Consider the following 20,829-nt stretch of genomic DNA (forward strand, 5'->3'; position numbering starts at 1 on the left):
GAGATAAAACGAACAAACAACAACAAAATTCATCTCCAACCTAACCATCTATAGGCTTGCCAAGTTTGCACTATTTCTTTGGTACACCTATGAACCCTGGTGCCATGGTTTGGGGAGAATAAAAACTACTTAATCTGGGGGCTAGAGTGATAGCGCAGCGGGTAGGGCATCGTCTTGCATGCCGCCGACCTGGGTTTGATTCCCAGCATCCCATATGGTCCCTTGAGTGCTGCCAGGAGTAATTCCTGAGTACATGAGCCAGGAGTAACCCCTGTGCATCGCCAGGTGTGACCCCAAAAAAGAAAAAAAAAAACAACTTAATCTGCATAGCTGGGAGATAAAGAAGAAGGACAAGAAGAGAAAACAGTAAACAGTCAACACTGAGACAGCAGGATCTGCACACTAGTGAGGTACTCTGCAACCCCAGGTAAGAGTGAGTATTATACAGTTCAGAGACATCTCAACACAGGGAGATGTCCACACTGCATCAGTGTGTCTAGGTGAGGATAGAGGTGATTTGCGGTTTTAAAAGCTACTGTCATCCTTTGTCATTAAGAGAGTTATGAGGCTGGAGGGATAGTTGAAAGGGCAGACAGAGCTCAAGGTTCAGTCCCAAACAGCATTAGGTACCCATACTGCCATGGGGATCAAGTCCGAGCACTAAGCCTGGAGTAGTTGAATAGTCCCTAAACCTTGATGGGTATGGCTCAAGAGAGAGAGAGAGAGAGAGATTTTAAAGAAGGAAATGCATCAGAAAATTAAAATGAGAGTTTAATTATGGCCGGAATCACTGAGTATAGTTATATGCACAACGCATGTAAGCACGACGCATTTAATTCTGTTCTAGAATTAAAAGTAACTGTTCATGGCTCTGCTCCAATCCTTTTTTTTTCAGTCAAAGCATTAGAATAACTAATCCATTAACTATAAATAGAAAACGTTATGTGTTCTCTTCCCCTTGAGAAGCACATTGTAGTTTTGTTTTATTTGGATTTAATTTTCTTTTTACTATTTCTGGGACTTGACAGACTCACACTGAAATTCAGTTACAAAAGTGTGATTCTAAGGCAGTCGTTACCCACTGGGAATCCACTGGAAAACTTTGACTTCTGGTTCCTCAGGGAGTTAGAGTGCCACCGCTCAATTCTGTACATCTTGCCAACAAGGGTTCTCTCTTGAATCGAAGATACTAAATTCTTCTCCCTTCCCATCCTTGCTTCAGGCCCTGGGTGTGTACCATATTAGTGATGATAAGTGTATGGATGTACAGAATGAGAAACTGTGCCAGGAAGCAGTATCTTTTGTCAAACCTTCCTTCAATGTATTTTCCTGGGATCAACAGTTGCTGCCAAGTGCCAAGAGGAAAACACAATTTTCTGTCAGGAGAAGTGATAAAACCATTGGCTACAACAGTAGTATGCCTGTCATCAAGCTCCACCCATCTGACAGATCTTATTTGGAGGCATTTGTTTTCTACCTTTAGGGAAATTTTAAGCATAGCTTATTTTTGCTCCTTAGTGAGTCAGTCATTCATAAAAGGAGGTGGGGAAAAGAAAGAATTCTCCTGTCAATCGTCCTCCTTTCCTTAAAGTGAAAAGAAAAAAGGGATTTAGGAGGAAGATGGAGGAAAGGGTGCGTGGGTTGAGACAGTGTAGAAGGAAAGTAGGGAGAGGAAAAGAATGAGAAAAAAAAGTATGAGGGGACTTTGAAAGAGGAGTCCATGGCTAAGTAATCAGTAGCTCTGAATAAAGAGGGAAACTGAGGAGAAAGAGGGGAGGAGGAAAGAAGAGGTTCCCGGCCATTCCCCCTTGACTCTCTTCCTAACAGCAGGGTTCTCATGGTCGGTTCAGAAGAACAGAAATGTCTTTTGAATGTTGTGCCTTATACTCTTCTTACCAAACAGAAGCTGCATACTAAATTTAGCTTCTCGGCCTGACACCTGAGACTGGCCTTTTGACATACAATATTCTTTACCACATCCTCACTGCTCTGTTGAGGCCCGTCTGGAGGTCAGCCATTCCTACCTGGCTTGGCCCAAAGATCTGACTCACTTCTTTTGGTTGCTGATCTTCTTCAGATATACAGAGTGAGATGTCATAAGTCGTGGAGTTTCTTTTAGATCTCCGTTCGGCCTGTTTTTTGGTGACTGCTTTAGTCTAAAGCATACATTCAGTCTAATACCCCATTGCTCAGGACCCACTTGGCTTAAATGCCCTTCACACCTCTCAGAAAGAAGTTAAGGTCTGAAATCATTAAAGGGGAATTGGGTACTCAATTCTTTTGGGAAGAGGCCAAAGAAATGAGAAGAAAATATTTCTAATCCAGGGCAAGCAATTGCCTTGGGCTAGAAGAGGTACAGGATCAGTTTAATACCAGCTCACTGTCCAGGAACCTGGCAAGCAATTAAGTCCACGATCTCCTATGAAACACATACCAGATCAGCTATTCTATGTCTTGGGTACCCAGACAGTCATCTAAACTGTCCTGAAGTCCCATCTGGCTAAATCCCTCATTCACACAGCCTCTGAGTTAAGCTTTATACATTAGCTCTACACAAGGGAATACATACAGTAATCAAGAGAAGCTGAGTCCATCATACTAATATAAACTTGCGCTGCATTATCTGATCATACCATACCATAGAAATCACAAAATAATTCCTATACATCATGGCATCTCTGTGTGCCTAAAAATTTGTAAAATATACACATTAAACTATCTCTAAACTCTATTTTGATGTTTTTAACATCATCAACATAACAAAAGCTGCATTAATGGAAGTGGCACCAGGGATCAAATTCCATGAGTTAAACTGTTATTTTTATGTCCATAGACCCAGCTTACAAATGGATCTTGCACTAATTTTATATATCAAAGTAGATGCAAAAAGCATAAGCAAATTAATTATTACCTTCATTAATAACTATTTATTTCATGGCAGTGAATAGTTATTTTAACTTACTATGGAACATCTAATGTTCATTTTTTACTGTTTTTTCTATATCAGAGACTTTGCAATGTGCAGCCTTTATGCTTTCTTATAATAACATTAGAAATAAATTATAAAATACTGGTAAATTTAAATAATAAGATATTTTCAATCATATGAAATTCCTGTTTAAATAGGAACATTTTTTTTAATTCTGGAGATAAATTCTTATCTCGAGAATTTTTTTAAAAAGTGCATGGAGAACGTTCTATGTATGTTTCAACAGAATTAGTAAATAGAATGAACAATAACTTAAAAAGCAAGGTAAACAGACACTTTCCTCTATGATAAAGTATGATAAAGCAAGTATGATAAAGCAGTCCTACATCTATCCCAGGCAGTCCTACATCTATCCCAGGCCGTCCTACAAAGAGTTTCATAGTATAAGTTAGAATCCTGACATAGGCATAATATAAATAATGAAGACTGTAGCTCTAACATATTGCTCCTAAATTGCAAAAGTACTAATCATATATACCTACACCCGAACTCTCCTATCAAGAACTATTTCTAAAAAGGAACAAAAAGCAAAACAAAAAAAACCAAATTTATACTGAATAAGAACACAGAAAAATGTAGAGTTTATGTAAGACATCAAACAGAGCTATTTTGAACCATAAACAAAGGAGCAATACTTTCACAAACTACCTTATAATCAAATGTAAATAATTACCACAACATTTCATCACTCAGAGAGGAAAATGTAGACGTGTAAATAAACTATCATGAATCCTTTATGAAAATTTAGTAAAGAATTGCCTTAAGTTAGAGAATATTTGCTTAGCTTGATTAAGAATTTAGTGGCAAATTTATTATTTATAACTACATAAAAATTTCCAAAACCAATGGCCATGGTTGATAGGTATGTTATGGATATATGCTTGCACATATATAAACTGAACTAAGTTTAATATCACTGCTGAAAAAGGCCAATATAATGATATATTTTAATAGGCCATTTCCAACAATACCTTCTTAGAGATCAAGGCATGGCTGTTGCTTTGAAAATGTAAATAAACTCCCTTCTCTGGAAAATCCGATTATACACCCTATTCCATGCTTTTAATAAACTCTTTAAAAATCACAGACTTAAATTGTTCACAGAACAGTACTTAACCTTAGATATATGTTATTAATGTTGTTACAAGTATATATCCACAGTAACCTTTCCACTTTGATTTGGCTGTTTATTTTTTACATAACTGGCTTACTCCCCCTTGAAGATCTGGTAGAACAATGATTTATTCCATAGTTGCCTAAAGGCTCAGAAGTTAATTTGCTACCCAAAATATTCTCTAAAACTTGGCATATCTCATTTCCTTTCAAAATTCGTTTAAAATTTTTAATAGTAACTCAAATGTGAAGCTAAACACTTGACATTGGAAAGAGCAGTACCAATCTTGGCCAATATTCACAAACATACCACATCAATATCTTTCTCTAAGGTAAAACAAAATTAAACAAATTATAACTATGAGGGAAAAAAGCCTCACTGAAATCTCTCACTTGCCAAAAGTTATGCATTTACTCATTATGTACAGCAATCTATATCTGTTTCTCTTCGTTCTATGTCTTGGTTGAAAAGGAAAAAAGTCTTAAGAAGTAAATAAGATACGAAACTAGACACCGTCAATAATGAAAGAATCAGTTTAAGAATGTTCCGTATTCAGCTGGTTATTTACATTATTCATCCACCAAAGGTTATCAGGGATATTCTGTTTTTTGGTTAAAGGGCAGGATGGTTTATTGCAGTCCTATAATCTGTACTGTTTATAAGAAAGAACTTGGAAAAAAACCTACAGATAGTTAAAAAACTTCTATGATTACATGTTTCTTTATTTTATATTCTATTTTCATCAAATATGTATATAACATCAATACTAGTCTTCTGTATATAAAGATGACATGTGACTTTTTAACCTATATAAAGTCATATATTACTTATAAAAAGTAATACATGTAGGTATAAAAATTTGGGATGGGAATTGCTTTACAGTAGACCCCAAAGATCCAAACAAACAGAATTCAGCAGCTGAATGGGATACTAAAATCAGTGGTACCAAACTTACTCTCAGAGTTAGACAGATGAAGCTGCAATGAAATATATAAGAAATATTTTATGTATAAAATATAAATATATATCCCTTAATTTTAAGAAGATTCTTCAGAAGCTCTGAAATAAGATAATAACACCAAGCATGGAAAAAGTTATACACCGAAAGACAACATAATTGTCAAGAGACCTCCAGAAGATGCTAAATGGCTGTATTCTCTACTGACTCATTCCTTACACTAATCTCTGCAAATTGACTCATCTCTTGGGCTCATCCCAGTAACAGCATTCTTCCTTGTTCACTGGGTACCCCCAGGCTTTTGTGCTACCTCTCCTCTCTCTGAACCTCTACAGAAACGGGCCAGGAGGCATCTCCTCCCCTTTACAAGAACTCCTTATTTCCACCCTGGACGCAGTGTGGAACCCAGTCTGAGAATTCTGCAAGATCCCCAAGCCTGGTGGTTCCGTGTCAGTGCTCTCTCCTCCCCGCCAAGTGGCCAAGGGAACCAGCACTCTGCACACTCCCAGGCCTCCAACTACTTAAGAGAGCAATGACACAGGAAGCATCATTCCACTTCACCAACAGAGCGTGGAGATGATTTCCCACCGTCTCCAAAGCCACATTTTTTTTGTTCTGTCTTCCCAAACCATCTTCATCGAAGACAAGCCACACTCTCTGGGATGCAGGGGCCCCCTTTCCTGACCGCACCGGAAAGCGACACCGTGCCTTGTCCTACCTTGGCAGCCACCGAAGAGTTGGGTTTCTCCAGCAAGTCCCAGAGCTTCTTCCTCTTGTCGGGGCAGCAGGTATTGTCGAACTCTTCACCCTCGCGCTCGCGCATCGTTTCCGCCTCTCGCCGCAGTTCTTCGTTCATCTGCTCCTTCTTCTGATGATACCTGGCCTGGCAGCACGACTCCAGATAGATCTCATCAATCCCCCAGTAGTCAAGCTCCTGGCCGAAGGAGAGGGCGCACATCTCTTCCATCATGTGCAGTTTCCCCGTGCGGTAGAAGTTCAGGATGGACGTGAAGGCGCCCGGGTGCCGATCGAAGAAATACTCGTTCTCGCTCAGGTTGTAGTCATCGCACACCTCTAGGAGGCTCTCGTGCGTGTTGCAGTCCCGCAGCTTCCCCAGGCGCGTCCTGGGCAGCCGGTCCAAGGTCCGCCACAGCACTTCGTGGTTGAGGCCCCCCACGTTGATTTTGACTCTGCGCGAGCACGTCTTGCTCCGGATAATGTCTACGGGTTCCGGTGGAAGAGAAAGCGTCGACCTTGAAGTCTTCCGATTTAAGCCTGGAGGAGCCTTTTCTGCCATGTTTGAACTGGGCAAAGCACCAACCGTGGGAAGGTCAGCTGCAACAATGTCCCTCTGCAGTGGGCAGCTCCATGGGCACAACTAGAAGGAAGAACACCAACAACAGCCATGCAGTCACTTGCGTTTTTTCTAAAGCATCTCCTAGTCTATGAGATTCCTCTGGTCGTGCACAACCAGGAGGCATGATAACGGTACATGTATGGCAATATGCACCTTTGCATATGACTGCAACACAGAAGGCAATGTATATTCAAATTCATGCACCCATAGGTTGACAATTCCCAAGTTACTCACCACCAAGTCTCTCTCTCTCTCTCTCTCTCTCTCTCTCTCTCTCTCTCTCTCTCTCTCTCTCTCTCTTTCAATTTTATTTGGGGAGGGGGGGCGGCTAGGGTGGACATATCTGGGAGTGTTGTTGACAGGCTCTGTGATCAGGGATCATTCCTTGTGGTTCTCAGGGGTCATGCATGTAGCTCAGTGGTAGACCACCTCCCTGGCGTTTGAACAATAGCACAACAGAACTAAGTAAACAAAATAAACTATCCACATGCAGAATCACTCAATCACTGCACCTTCAACTATCCATGCGCAGAATCACTCAACCACTGCACCTCCAACTACTGTTAGCTCACTACACTTCCACCAACCCAACTAATTTGTGTTCCTTCTCCAACACAGAATTTATGGTGTTCAGCACTATCACATCCATCCATATATACTAAATTCTTGAGAAATCATCATCCATTGTTCACATCTGCACACTCTACAACTTTAAAACGATTTTTTAAATTGAATCAGTGTTAGCGTTACAAAGTTGTTCATAATTGAGTTTCGGTCTTAGAATGTTCCAGCACTCATTCCTCACCAGTGTACATTTTCCACAATCAATGTCCCCAGTTTTTCTCCTGTCACCCATCACCCCACGCCTGAAACTTCTAAACACTGCTTAAGCTGGCTACCATCTTTACTCAGACCCACCGCCCTTCTATTCTTGAACCATGGAGCAAGTTCAAACACTCCATCTCTTGCCTAAATTTGAACTGTTTTTGTTTTGTTTTGTTTTGTTTTGTTTTAGTTTGGTTTGGTTTGGTTTGGTTTGGTTTGGTTTGGTTTGGTTTCGTTTAGAGACCACACCCAGCTTTGTTCAGGACTTTATCATGGCTCTGAGCTCAAAAATCGGTCCTGGTGGACTAAGGAGTACCATATGAGGCATTAGGCATAGGACCTGGGGTGGACAGCATGCAAGGCAAGACCCATACCTGCTATGCTCTCCCTCCAGTGCCTAGGAGTCTATTTTTATCATGCTGAAAATTATCTCTATTCAGCTACTAGAATGAGTCACTAAGGTACAGAGTTGACGTAGCCAAGCATTCAACCCTACAAGGCTCATTCATTCCTGAAAATAAAAAGTTCAGATCTAGATCTGACTTACCTCTCCAGTCTCTCCTCTTTTATGGCTATAATCCAATACCCTCAGATTGCATGCATTATTCTCTCTCAGCACCTGGCCTTTTTCCATGCTGTGTTCTATAAGGGTTTCCATCTTTCCTATTGCCCTTTTAACGGCTACTACTTCTTTTAGATTTAATTTAGATCAAGATAGAGTTATTTAATGATCTGACTAAAATGCATCTATTTACATTGTATGTGTATATTTGGGTATGAGAATACAGTAAGTCAGAATGTGTGTATCTGTCTTCTGCTTTACAGTTTTTTCTCTTGTGTACTAAATTTTTAAGACATCACTGCTCTAATATCCTCTCTTGTTGGTTGATATATTATTCTAATCTGTGGCAGCAAGCATCTTCTTGGTTGATTTCCCTTATATTTCTGCAGAAAATGATGGAACTTCAAGAAACTCATTCAACACACTACTTTCAATATAAAATATAATATTTTACACAATAAATGACATACCAAAGGAAAGAGCTTTTAGATTTAAGAATTTCTTATAAGTAGAGCTCTCTTTTAGGATACACACCAATTTTATGCAGGCCTCTGGTTTCTCTATTTCTGTAAGTTAAATTTATTTCTCCATCTGGAAGCAAAAAATCTCCCAAATGTAAATAAATCAAGTTTATGAAAAGATATAGATGATGCATAAGAAGCATTTCAAATATAGCTAATAAATACATTTGAATTGAAGTTTTTTCAACTACATAGTTACAGAAACATTCTAAGTATATACAAACACACTTTCATCACAGATAACAAAATAACTAATTTTATAATAAGTTGATAAAGAGGAGTTACAGTGATTAAGTGAAAGGTTTAAATTATTTGATCTTCCAGATTTTAATCAAGATGCATATTTACTTAGATTTATAATATTTGTCTTCTCAGGTGAATTAAAACCTTCAAAGTCAGGAATTGTGGGTTTAAACTTTTCTCTCCCAAGACACCTATAGCAAGTACCTCTGATGCAAATAATGCCCATCTTGAATGTATTTGACAATTATATATAAATATACACTTAAATTTACTAGCAATATTAGGATCAGGCAAAAAAAACTGAAATATTAGAGGTGAGGAAATGCCAGGGGTAAATCTGGATGTTTTCTGCTAAATAATTTATCTGGAGATGCAATGACATCTCTATAATCTGGACAACTTATGTGAACAATTCACTTGAACGACTGAATAAGAAGAATGGCTAACTCATTGTGACTCTGGCTGCAAATAAAAATGAAATAAAATATCTTTGGAAATTTTTTTTCACTAATATAAAGGAAATATTTTTAGCTATGATAATATCAGAGAACAGTTGTCTACAATGAGCAAGAGTAAATACCAGTGTGATGCGAGCATCTCACTTTGGGGTTAAAGGCTTGATGTAATTAGCTTTTTGTACAAATGATTATTTTTTTAAAATGCTGTTTTAGAGTCATCAATTTGTCACCACTAGTTTTAAATCACTTCAAATCATTAAGACTTACGATAATTTTTTTTCTGTAGTATGTACCTGCCAAATGGAGAGAGGCTGTAGGACTAAAACTTCAAAATATCTTTATTGATCAAGAACTTTCTATATAAGAATTCCAGTGTTGATTACACACCCCACAGTAAACGATAGATGGAAATAAATGCCCTTTATTCAAGTGTGACAGAGAAACTTAGAATGGGAAGAGGTGGCGCGATGAATCCATTTCCTTAAATTTAAAGATGATCTTCTCTGGTGATTGTCATTGTGATTGAAATATTTTTTATTCTCCCTTGGCAGAATGTTGTGTCTGTCCCTTGGTAAAACTTGGACGCTCAAAGGTTTCTTGAGCTGTTTCAGAGCCAGGAATGGTGTTCAGAAAGTTCATCACACTGTCAGGTAGTAGGAAAGCAACGGTCACATGTGGAAGTCTGTCATTCCCATAAAGGGCAGAGCTTATGTCCTGTCAACAGTTCCTTTGAAACTCACTGTGTCTACTTCACTGTGTCTACAGGAGCTCTACAGACATGTGTCTATATAGTTTTGAAGCTGCCTTTGCCACATGGCCCTGTTCCATTTCCCTAGAGGCCACTTCTACTTCCTTTCACCCCTTCCTATCCTATTCCCTCAATTATTCTGTCCCTATGCTAACCAACTGCAAAACTAATCAAATGACATTTTTCCACCCTGTACAGACTTACTCATTTTTTTCCTATTCACTATCTTAATAAGAAATCCTGAGCTGAAAGTACAATGCCACCCTCCAGATGAAAAGAAAAGCATTGAAACTTGGGTCTTATTATGGGAGATGGTATTTTTTTATGGTCTTTTATATGAGATGATAAAAGGAGACTGTTCTGAGGCTCAGGACCCCTAGGTCTGCTGGAGCAGAACTTTGACATTCCCTCCTTTCAGGGTGAACTTCACCATCCTCACCCACTGAACAGCGGCATTTCCACGACACAAGGCTTTCTTTCCTATGATGCTGAGTTATTTTTTCCCCTCTCGCTGAAGTTCTGTGGCTTTTACTACCATCCCACTCCAATCTCCATTATTACTTTAGACAGAAATAAACCTATCATAGTACTTCACAGTCAAAACATTTTTTATGTTCTAGTTTCTGAAGAATAGAAACTAGATATTTCATATTTTAGAAACCATTAATATTTATAGTGACTTAGTATAGACTATCTTCAGAACATCACAAATATTTATTTTATACATTTTACTTCACTTGTTATCTATATTTTTCTGCCATATTAAAGCATTTTTACAATGAATCTGTTGATTCAACCTTAGTTAGGTTCAGTGTCTTGCCACATTAAAGAGCTTTCAAGTTAATGTTTAAAATTTAGTATCCAATGTGGTTATGGTTTTACATTTTCTCACATATATTTCCTACGTGCAATTACAAAATTATAACAATCTTATCCAATATATGAATTATGCCTCTAATTCAATTTCTCACATAAGCATTATGATGTAATAACACAATGTTTAAACTATGTAGATGCTATGTGACTTTTTAGATTTATACATATAAACAGTGATAAACAAAACTAACATTCTGATGACTAGGACAAAACCTCGTGAATATTTTCTTTTGTCTGTTGATTTACTTCACCTCATTGGATCAACTGAAAGTCAAGCTTGCAACAATCAGTGGGCCAGTGCAAATGTACTAAACATCCCTTCATTAGTCTGTTAGAGAAAAAAGCAACTCTTTTAACAATAAACAACAACAAACATTCTCGTTTTGCACAGCTGCACCCAGCTCCTACCAGCAGTGTGGAATTATGCTGCCATCCGTTCAAGGCCAAACCTGACAAAACACAACTTTCTGATCCTGGCATCATAATTACAGAGTGAGGAGGTTTGGAGGGGGAGGGGGGATTCTTTATTTATTTATTTTTACTGTAGTCTCAGATACACTACCATTATATCACATGCTTGACACCTCCTTAGTACAGCAAGGCAAGATAAATCCCATGCGTAATCCTGTGAAGGTGAAAAGCAAATCTTCCTAAAGATTTAAGAGATGCTTAACATTTCATTTCTGTGTTGCTAGTTACACACTGAGCGGGCATTTGCAAACAAGCATTTTGGAGACCTTTAAGTCTAAGCCACTCTATGAGAGCTCTGAAGCATTTTTATATATGGTTTTAAGTAGTGAATGCATCTTTTCCTGTAACAGTTATTTCCTTCTGTTTGAGAGAAACAGAAAGATTATTTGCAATGATCTCTAGGGAGAAAGGCACCAAAACCATTAGTTGAACATGTAATCAGAGAGGCTATTTTATTGGTTTTGTTTTTAATTGGGGGTGGGGCAGGATGAGGTGGGGATATAGCCAGAGGTGCCCTGAGCTTTCTCCTGGCTCTGCACTCACGGATCGCTCCTGATGGTGCTCAGGGGACCATCTGAGAGGCTGGGAACCAAACCCATGTAAGCCACATGTAAGACAAATTCCCTGTCCACTGTACTCTCTCTCTCTCTCTCTCTCTCTCTCTCTCTGCTCCCTCAGTGCAGTTTTGTTTTTTCATTTTAGTACTTATTAAAAAATTTTAAAGCATATCTAAAATTTAATTTAAAAGAATAAATATGAAGTTAAAAACAGAATTTATTTGGGATAAGTCATTGATAGATATCAGAAGGCAGACAAAGAGAAAAATAGTAAATAAATGGACAGTAGGAAGAATTTTAATGTAAGGTCCTGGGAACTTGTTTTCCTAAGAAACTCAACAAATCTACTGAATTATTTTAGAACACAGTTAAAATGTCAGTTAATTTTATAGTTCTTAAAAATATACCAGGTCCTCGAACATGATTGCCACTCAATGCCTCTTTTGCAGACCACAACATTCAAAAAGAGAGAGAACAAAAGGGAATTCCCTGCCACAGGGGCAGGGTGGGATGGAGGGGATGGGGGTAGGAGGGATACTGGGATCCATGTTGGTGGAAAATGGGCACTGGTGAAGGGATGGGTATTTGATCATTGTATAATGAAACCCAAGCACAAAAATGTGTAAGTCTACAACTGTACCTCATGGTGTTTCACTAATAAAAATTAATAAAAGAATAAAAATTAAAACATATATACCAGGTCCTAGTAATAACTGAAATACTGTCCTTGTCCTCAGAAAGGTGAGATATTGTGTTTCTTTTCTACAATTAAAGGCTGCTATATTCCTCGATTTTAGCACAACTGTTTACTCCTTAGTCAAAAAAAGTCCAGGACTTTTATCCTTGATATAACCGATGCTTTTTTTAGATACACTCAAATAAAATCTAAAAGCTTTGCTTTCAGTGGTCAAAGGAAGCATTGTGTTGCAATAAGAAGGGAGAAAATCAAGTAATAAGTACAATATGTAATATGAGCATCTTCCAATATCATACTTGTCTCTGAAAAAACCACATTTATATAAAATATTTTATTTATATACAAGTGATTTTTTTCATAAAATTGAAAACTATTTAGAAATCATATCAAAAATATATACCCACATATGTATGTGTGTGTGCATGCTTGCTATCGAGAGGAAAATGCCAGGTTTCCCTTTAGAAAAAAAAGTCTTTTATAAGACAAACAGGACAGTAAAAAATTTCCTCTCAACTCTAAAATACGTAACACTTGTTATAATGCATCTTAGACCTTTTATGAACTGCATGGTATAGTTCTGGCTTGAAATCTTCAGTCTGTTTCAAACATACACACAAAAGGCTCAGACTTTTATTTGAAGGGTCAGCTATTCAGCTGGTGGTAGATTTTTTTTTTTATTTTGATGGTCAAAGTGCCCTTTATGTTGGGACTCAAGATGTGTTCTTTTAAATGTCTCCTTTTGCAAAAGTTTTCTCAGATTTACAACAAAGTTAAGGATATAAATAAAGTTAAAAGGCTATGAGGAAAACTTTAAAAAAAAAACCTCTATCAACAGAGAAACAACTGGTGCTAGTAAAATGAATTGGAAAACAAAAGAGGGTCCCCTGTACCATCCTAAAATCACAAAATACAGTCACTACTTTGTGGTCTAAGTGGATGATATAATCTCCTATTAGAGTGAATGACTTAAATTTCACATTCTATCAGGTCCTTGGAGAAATTAGATTTGGTCTTTAAGGAACCGAGTAAAATATTCATAAAATTTGGATAGGATTTGAACCTTTAGTTAGGTTTCTTCCAATAAATTTGCCCTCAGGTCATGTAAAGATTGGTTTGGAATGCTCAGTAGTAAAATTCTTATGCAAGAAATGCATCTCAGTGGGATCAATTTAACAGTAAAAATACAATTTCCTATTACATCTTGGTCCCTTCTGTATAATCAAACATATCACAGAAAAGGTGACTTTTATGAAAAACTCAATACTGCATCTGATTTAGGATTATTCACTCTCACTTAAACAATCTGGCTATCCTTTATCTACTTCTATATTTGGAAAAACAGAAACATAGCAAGTAGTAGAAAAAAAAAGCACTTAGATATGCTTTTTTCAATGTCTTTATTTATAGTTTATATATATACTGAGGGGCTGGAGAGATAGCACAGTGGGTAGGGCGTTTGCCTTGCACACAGCCAACATGACTGACCCGAGTTCGAGTCCTCTGCCCCTCTTGCGAGCCCGGCAAGCTACCGAGAGTATCTCGCCCGCACAGCAAAGCCTGGCAAGCTACCCGTGACGTATTCAATATGCCAAACACAGTAACAAGTGTCACAATGGAGACGTTATTGGCCAGCTTGATCAAATTGATGAACAACTGAAGGACAGTTACAGGCAGTGATAAATACTGAGAAGCAGTTAAATCATGTGACTTGGTTGATCTCTCTGCACTAGGCACTAAGTATGGGCCACAATCCAGATCTCACCTCCTTTTTTTATGCTTTTTGAGTCACACCTGGCAACGCACAGGGGTTACTCCTGGCTCATGTACTCAGGAATTACTCCTGGCGGTGCTCAGGGGACCATATGGGATGCTGGGAATCGAACCCGGGTTGGCCGAGTGCAAGGTAAAAGCCCTACCCACTGTGCTATCTCTCCAGTCCCCAGATTTCACCTTCTAATAAAAGGTCTTATTAGTCACCCTAATTTATCCCCATGACAAAATATTGATTGAAATGGTACTCAGCTGAGATGCATTAACTCCTACATATTGCATTTCCTTCAAGGGCAATGGCTGTGCTCAGGTAACTTAACCGTGTTCTTCTGGAGAAAGATGCACTTCATAAAATCACACCTTCTCTACTTTGTCTTCCATAGCACTGGTTTTCATGACCCCAGCCTTCCATTTGCATCCCACCAAAGTTTTGGCAGTCTAACACCAAGAGCTTGAGCTATCTTCTAAGGAAGGTGTGCCCATACTTTCCACCTTCAGGTATATTACAAGATAAAGTACACCAAAAAATAAAAGACTACAGGGTCTGTCCTATATGTATCCTGTGATTCTATCATGTACCAAGCTCCCTAGCACTCTATTTCTCAGTTGTTGTTGTTGTTGTTGTTTTCACTTCATGCCTCAAGCTCTCTCTGCCATGGAGAATTCTGCACATCTTTTCTCCCCTCTTCACTTTCAGATGTCAATGAAAGATCACATCTTAGCTATCACCTCCTGATCATCTTGACTATGCAATAAATAATCCTCCAAAGAACTTGCAGTATCATGTGCCAATTACCTGCAACACTTGTAATACCGTAGTTTCATACTGATTGGAAAAACATTTTAATTTACTTCACTAACATTCATCTTCTCCAATAGTCCCTAAGCTCTTTGAGGGTGGTTATATTTTGTGTTTTTCAGCACTGTTTGATACGTATTTAGGATATGAGGCACAATATAAATATTAGTTAAGGTTATCAGAGGGGGAGGGAAATAGGATAGAAAACACCCTTTCTATCCTTGGGTCAAAGTCCACCAAAGGACTTTGATGAAAGATACTAAAGGCGGGTGTAATGTGATGGTATTTTTAAAAGCCATGAAATGATACCCTTAAAACATGTATATACTTATAAATCAACATTATTTCAAGAAAAGGAAAAAAATCAAGCAGTTACTGTAAAGCTAAATCTGACACTGTCCAGAACTATGTTAAAATTAGAGCCCATGGTACTGCATCTACATGAGTTTTATTTTACTTTCTTGAGGTGCATTAAATTTGAGAAGGGAGGCTTTTTGAAAATTCATTACTGGACACTTGTTGCTGTAAAGTGTTTTTGAAAGTATGTTATATAATTCAAAGTCTATCTCAAAAATAATTACTAGACAAAAAGTATAGATCATTCTATTTCTACTTTTTAACATTTAAAAATGAGTTCCCTTCATGCAATTTATTTCACACTACCTGCCACTCCCCAAACACAATATTTTCATGTATAAAATGTTCTTTTCCACAATATACACATTATATACTCCATCAATACTCAAAGTCAAAAACTTATCTTGCCTAGGAACAATTCCATCTTTCTCCTGCCACAAAAGGTTAAAAATCTGTCCTAGTGTAGTGATTTTCTTACTGTAGAATAACTTCCCTCAGAACTCTTACCCATTCATTCACCAAATATTTATGAACCACTTCCCTGCCTCAGGTGCAATGTCTGACACCAGAGGCTCATAGTTCCAGTATAGACAGATAATCTACAACAAATAGAAAGTAACTCATTACAATGCAATAAACACCATAGCAAAGGGAGGTCCCTTGTAAATCTTAACCAGAAACACTTGACTATGATTTCTCAGAAGTGACAAAAATCTCAGTAATATTTGTAATATTTACACCATTGCTATGTAAGTTCTAATAATGTTTAGATATTACCTGATAAAATTAGTAAATTTTGACATACTATTTCCCAGGCTAATGTAGGTAGATATTTTGGTTAACATCATCAAATATCTGTTTACTATAACTTCCAATTTGTTTAGAAATTCTGCTCTCCCTTATTGGCCAACTTTTAAAAGGCCTGTGTTCAAAGTGGAGTGAGAATTTTTTCTGAAATTCTGTGGGACAAATAATAAATGAGTTAGACTCTAATAAGTCTTAATAAGTCTTCTAAATGAAATGTGTTACCTCAAAAGATTACTGGCCCTGGTAATGCTGAAGTAGATTCTAAGTTCCCACATCCAGTACTCATAGGAAAGAAATCCCTACTATGCAGGAAAATTAACAAAGCTGTCTCCTCTAAGGAGCATTAGAACACTGAAATATTATGGTATTAAGTTCTATGATATTTATATGCAAATACTAATCATCTACATAGTCGACTGGACATGAACAGGAAAAAGTTTGCTCTTATCAATTTCTTTTTTTTGTTTGTTTTTGCTTTTTGGGTCAAGCTGGCAATGCACAGGGGTTACTCCTGGCTCTGCACTCAGGAATTACTCCTGGCGGTGCTCAGGGGACTATATAGGATGCTGGGAATCGAACCCAGGTCAGCCACGTGCAAGGCAAATGCCCTACCCACTGTGCTATCGCTCCAGCCCCTTTCTTTTCAATTTCTTAAATTCAACAAAGTAAATTGGTGATTTTACGTCAAGGTTTATTTACTCCTAGAAAAATATCTTCAGACCAAATTTTTAAGATATCAATATGACAGAATTTCTACCAATAATACATAAAAGTATCAAAGATTGGGAATTCAGGGGTTTTTTTCTACAACATAAAGCTATCATATTTTCTCTAATATTAAGAGTTGCCAGGGAAAAAAAGAGTTTCCAGGTGAAAATGGTAAGGGGAGAAAGAGCAAAGTTTAAAGAAATGAGGCTAAAGTACTGCATATGCAAGCAGAGTGGTATGTAGGCTGGAAAAATAACTCAAGAACACAGACAGAAACCTCTTTCAATTTCATTCAAAAATCAACTACAATATATTTGAGCATATCTTTGGGTCTAATGTAGACTGAAAAAATTCACCTTAAAATATTCTGTATAACCTATTTACACAATGGAGTACTATGTAGCTGTTAGAAAAGACGGAGTCATGAAATTTACATACAAGTGGTACTACATGGAAAGTATCATGTTAAGCGAAATGACTCAGAAAGAAAGGGACAGACATAGAAAGATTGCATTCATCTGGGGAACATAAAGTAACAAAATGGGAGACTAACACCCAAGAATGGCCGAGATTAGTCCCAGAAATTTTACTCCATGGCTTGGAGGCCAGCCACACATGCTAAGGGAAAAGGGAGCTCAGATAGAGAAGGGAACACCAAATAAAGGGTGCTGGGAGGATCCTCCTAAGATGGGAGATGCATGCTGAAAGTAGACTATAGACCAAACATGATTGCCACTCAATGCCTCTTTTGCAGACCACAACACCCAAAAGGAGAGCGAGAACAAAAGGGAATACCCTGCCACAGAGGCAGGGTGGGATGGGAGAAATGGGGGGTGGGAGGGATACTGGGACCCATGGTGGTGGTGGAAAATGGGCACTGGTGGAGGGATGGGTATTTGATCATTGTATAATTGAAACCCAGGCACAAAAATTTGTAAGTCTACAACTATACCTCATGGTGTTTCACTAATGAAAATTAAAAAATAAAACAATAAATAAATAAATAAAAACCAATACTCTGTATAACCTCATCCATGGATGCCTCTCCTCCTTTTGCTATCCTTTTCAAAAAGTAGTTTAGATTTAGCATGAAAGAAGCTTCTTAGAAAAGTCAGCAATATCCCTTATTCAATATCCCTTATTAATGGGATACTAATTTTTTTAACTGTACTATATTCTTAATATTTTATCATGTGCCCTGTTAGGTAGAAAAGGGAAAAGATTCACTGGACTATAGGCATCTGATTTCATCTTCCTTGTGAATAATGTTTTCCCTCTACTCTTGTAATCAGTGAGGATCATTAAACAGCATTTATTAAGCATCCATCTGTGTAAGGCACTTTATAAATATTCCTCCCCTCCCCCCTTCCCCCCTTTTCAATCTACCATGTGTTTTTGCTGTGTAAAATGCTAGGGAGCTTCACTGATAATAAATAATGCCAAGAATGTAAGACAGATGGACAGAATGACCTACTAGGATCTATGAATCCTGGGATCTTCAATATACTACTAATACAATTTAGCACACTTTGATAAGAAAATATCAAATCATTTGATGAGGGAAATGAACTCATCATATCCCATCAACGTTTTCTAAAATAAAAATGTGAAAATTAGGGACTGCAGATGGACTGACTGAAGCCTTGAGTTCGTATGACTCGTACCAGATGATACAGTCTTGAAATAAATAATTTGAAAAACATTGTGGAAAAATCATACAAATTGTGGATGCAACAGTATAAATGAAAATGTGATTTTTGATCAGCAATAAAAATATTCAGAAATAAATGTTATTATCATTCCAGAGTAGTATAAAGGATGATGAATTTTTTTATATTTTCAATTTTCTTTAGTATTATGTTATTTTCTATTTTTTCTTTGGGAAAGGAGCAAAATATACTGAATTTAGAGATGATATTTAAAAAGTATATAGTCATTCTAAAGTCTCATGTAGTCAGGATTATAATAGAAGAATGTATCAGTATAAAAAGTTACTGCTATAGGATTTGTATTTATTATGTTGGATTTTATTTCAACTTAGGACCAAAATGTCCAATAAGTACAAATTACAATTCCTAGAAGGAAGGGGTATTCTTGGAGTAATATCTGAAAGATATTCCCCAAATTTATCTCATTTGCTTTGTGAATTTTATTAATAGCTATGCTTTCATCATCTACCATATGTTGAGTAATTACTATATGTAATCACTACGCTTATCCTCTTTAATTCTCATTCATCCTCAACCTACGTTGGGGTAGGTATTATTATCTTAGATTAATAGATAAAGAAACAGGTTCAGAAAAGGAAGTTCCTTACTAAAGCTGACACAACTAATTAGTGCTAGTTCCAGGACTCCAATCCAGGATTATCTTAATTCAAAGTCCCTGTTCTTAACCTCAGAAGACAGGAGGGATTTTCCTTGAATGAAAGGATTGTGGATGCCTCAGAATGATATTGAGTAATCTTTTGCACCAGCTAAAGAAAGAAATAATAAACTTCAAATGTTTCCTGTGCTGTTATGTCTACTGGTTTAACTGACATATATAAAATATACTATTAAAGGTTAGAATTTTCATACAGATAGAGATGGCAAACAGCAATTGTTTTTGCGGTTGTAAAAATTTTTACACTAAACAAATTTTAATATACAAACTTCAAAAGCAGTCTTGAGATTTATAGCCAAGATATATGCATAAGTACCTTCCTAAATGTTAAAGTATAAAGTACACTGTTTTTGAAAGGGGTCCACTCTAAGGGGCAAATAACACTGGTGTATGTAAGTGACTTCTTGGGGTTTGTTCAGCTTCAAGATAGAAGTCAAGTGTCTTGCCCCTGAACCTTTATTCTTTTCATTAGATCTTGTTTCCTCTAGGTCAAGATAAACACAAAATTAGAATAAGGAAAGAAAAAAGATATGGAGCAAGAAGAATCTATCAAACAGTCTAACCTATGAACACTAATGAGTTGAACCTAGTTATTAATTATTCCTGGCAATTACAAAAATTATGATTTCTACTACCATGATAGTCAGAATAGAAAAAATCATTAATATTAAATTAATAACTATTGATATACACTATTATTTCTTTTTCATTCCCTCCCTTTCTAAATAAAAAAATCAAAATAATGTGTCAATGGCGATCATAACATATTGAAGACATGTGATATTAAATTGGGTAAAGTAACTTTTGCTCTCAAGGAACTCATAAGATTGCCAAGACTATTTATAAAAAAATTTTTACATGTGCTTTTGATTTTTGAAGACCCAGATGTTACATACTTAAAATGTACTTAGTTAGAACATAATTTAAGCTTTATATTTGATTTAAATATACTGATATAAATGTAAGTCCATCTAAATATAAATTGAAAGGTTTAAATTATGAGCAAATGATACAGTATCAATTCAGGGGATTTTACAGAACATAATCTTTATATACAGGTATCATGGTCTTTACTGCTATTTTTAATTTTAAAAGCCACTTGATGATGTAAATGAGTGAATCAATGACTGAACAAATACATTTATAAATTCATTAAACTAAAATTTACTAAGCACCTATGAATTTCAAATGTTGTCAAACAATTTTTTTAAGGACAAAACCCTTAACTCTAATATTCCATTTCATCTGCATATATATTATTAAAAACTATGGTTATAATGCAAGAAACCAAATATTTTGTTGGACCTGAATAAAACTAGAAGTCGATTAAGAAGCAGAGTTTTTTATAGCTTCAAAGTGTTCTATGAGCTCTCTTTTCTATAAAGCCTAATGAAAATGCTCTCCCTGGATTTAGAAAAAAAAAATCAGGATTCCAAATTTAAAATGACATTTATCTCAAAAGTAAATTAATATTTAATGTTAGCCTGATTAATAATTGTGATTTTATGAACTGGGTAAGAAAGCCTCGAGACACGTTTGTTCTAAACTGTAAAGATTCCAGGGAAAAAAGGAGAAAAGACAGACTATCTCCTTTAAATGTTAGGGTTGAGTTTTTGTTTTGCTTGTT

At 36.7% G+C, this 20,829-nt stretch overlaps 1 protein-coding gene across 1 annotated transcript in view; it reads right to left on the reverse strand.

The window, feature by feature from the left end:
* The window catches only part of KCNB2 (potassium voltage-gated channel subfamily B member 2), a 460,305-nt gene that overhangs the window by 423,172 nt on the left and 16,304 nt on the right, over positions 1-20,829 (reverse strand). Inside the window, exon 3 of the mRNA XM_056111486.1 lies at positions 5,780-6,439. Within this exon, the coding sequence (XP_055967461.1) occupies positions 5,780-6,358 (579 nt within the window). The 5' untranslated portion in view covers positions 6,359-6,439. The remainder of the gene's footprint in view (positions 1-5,779; positions 6,440-20,829) is intronic.

This window comes from Sorex fumeus, unplaced genomic scaffold, assembly GCF_029834395.1.
Source record: "Sorex fumeus unplaced genomic scaffold, SorFum_2.1 ptg000002l, whole genome shotgun sequence".
NCBI classification, from domain to species: domain Eukaryota; kingdom Metazoa; phylum Chordata; class Mammalia; order Eulipotyphla; family Soricidae; genus Sorex; species Sorex fumeus.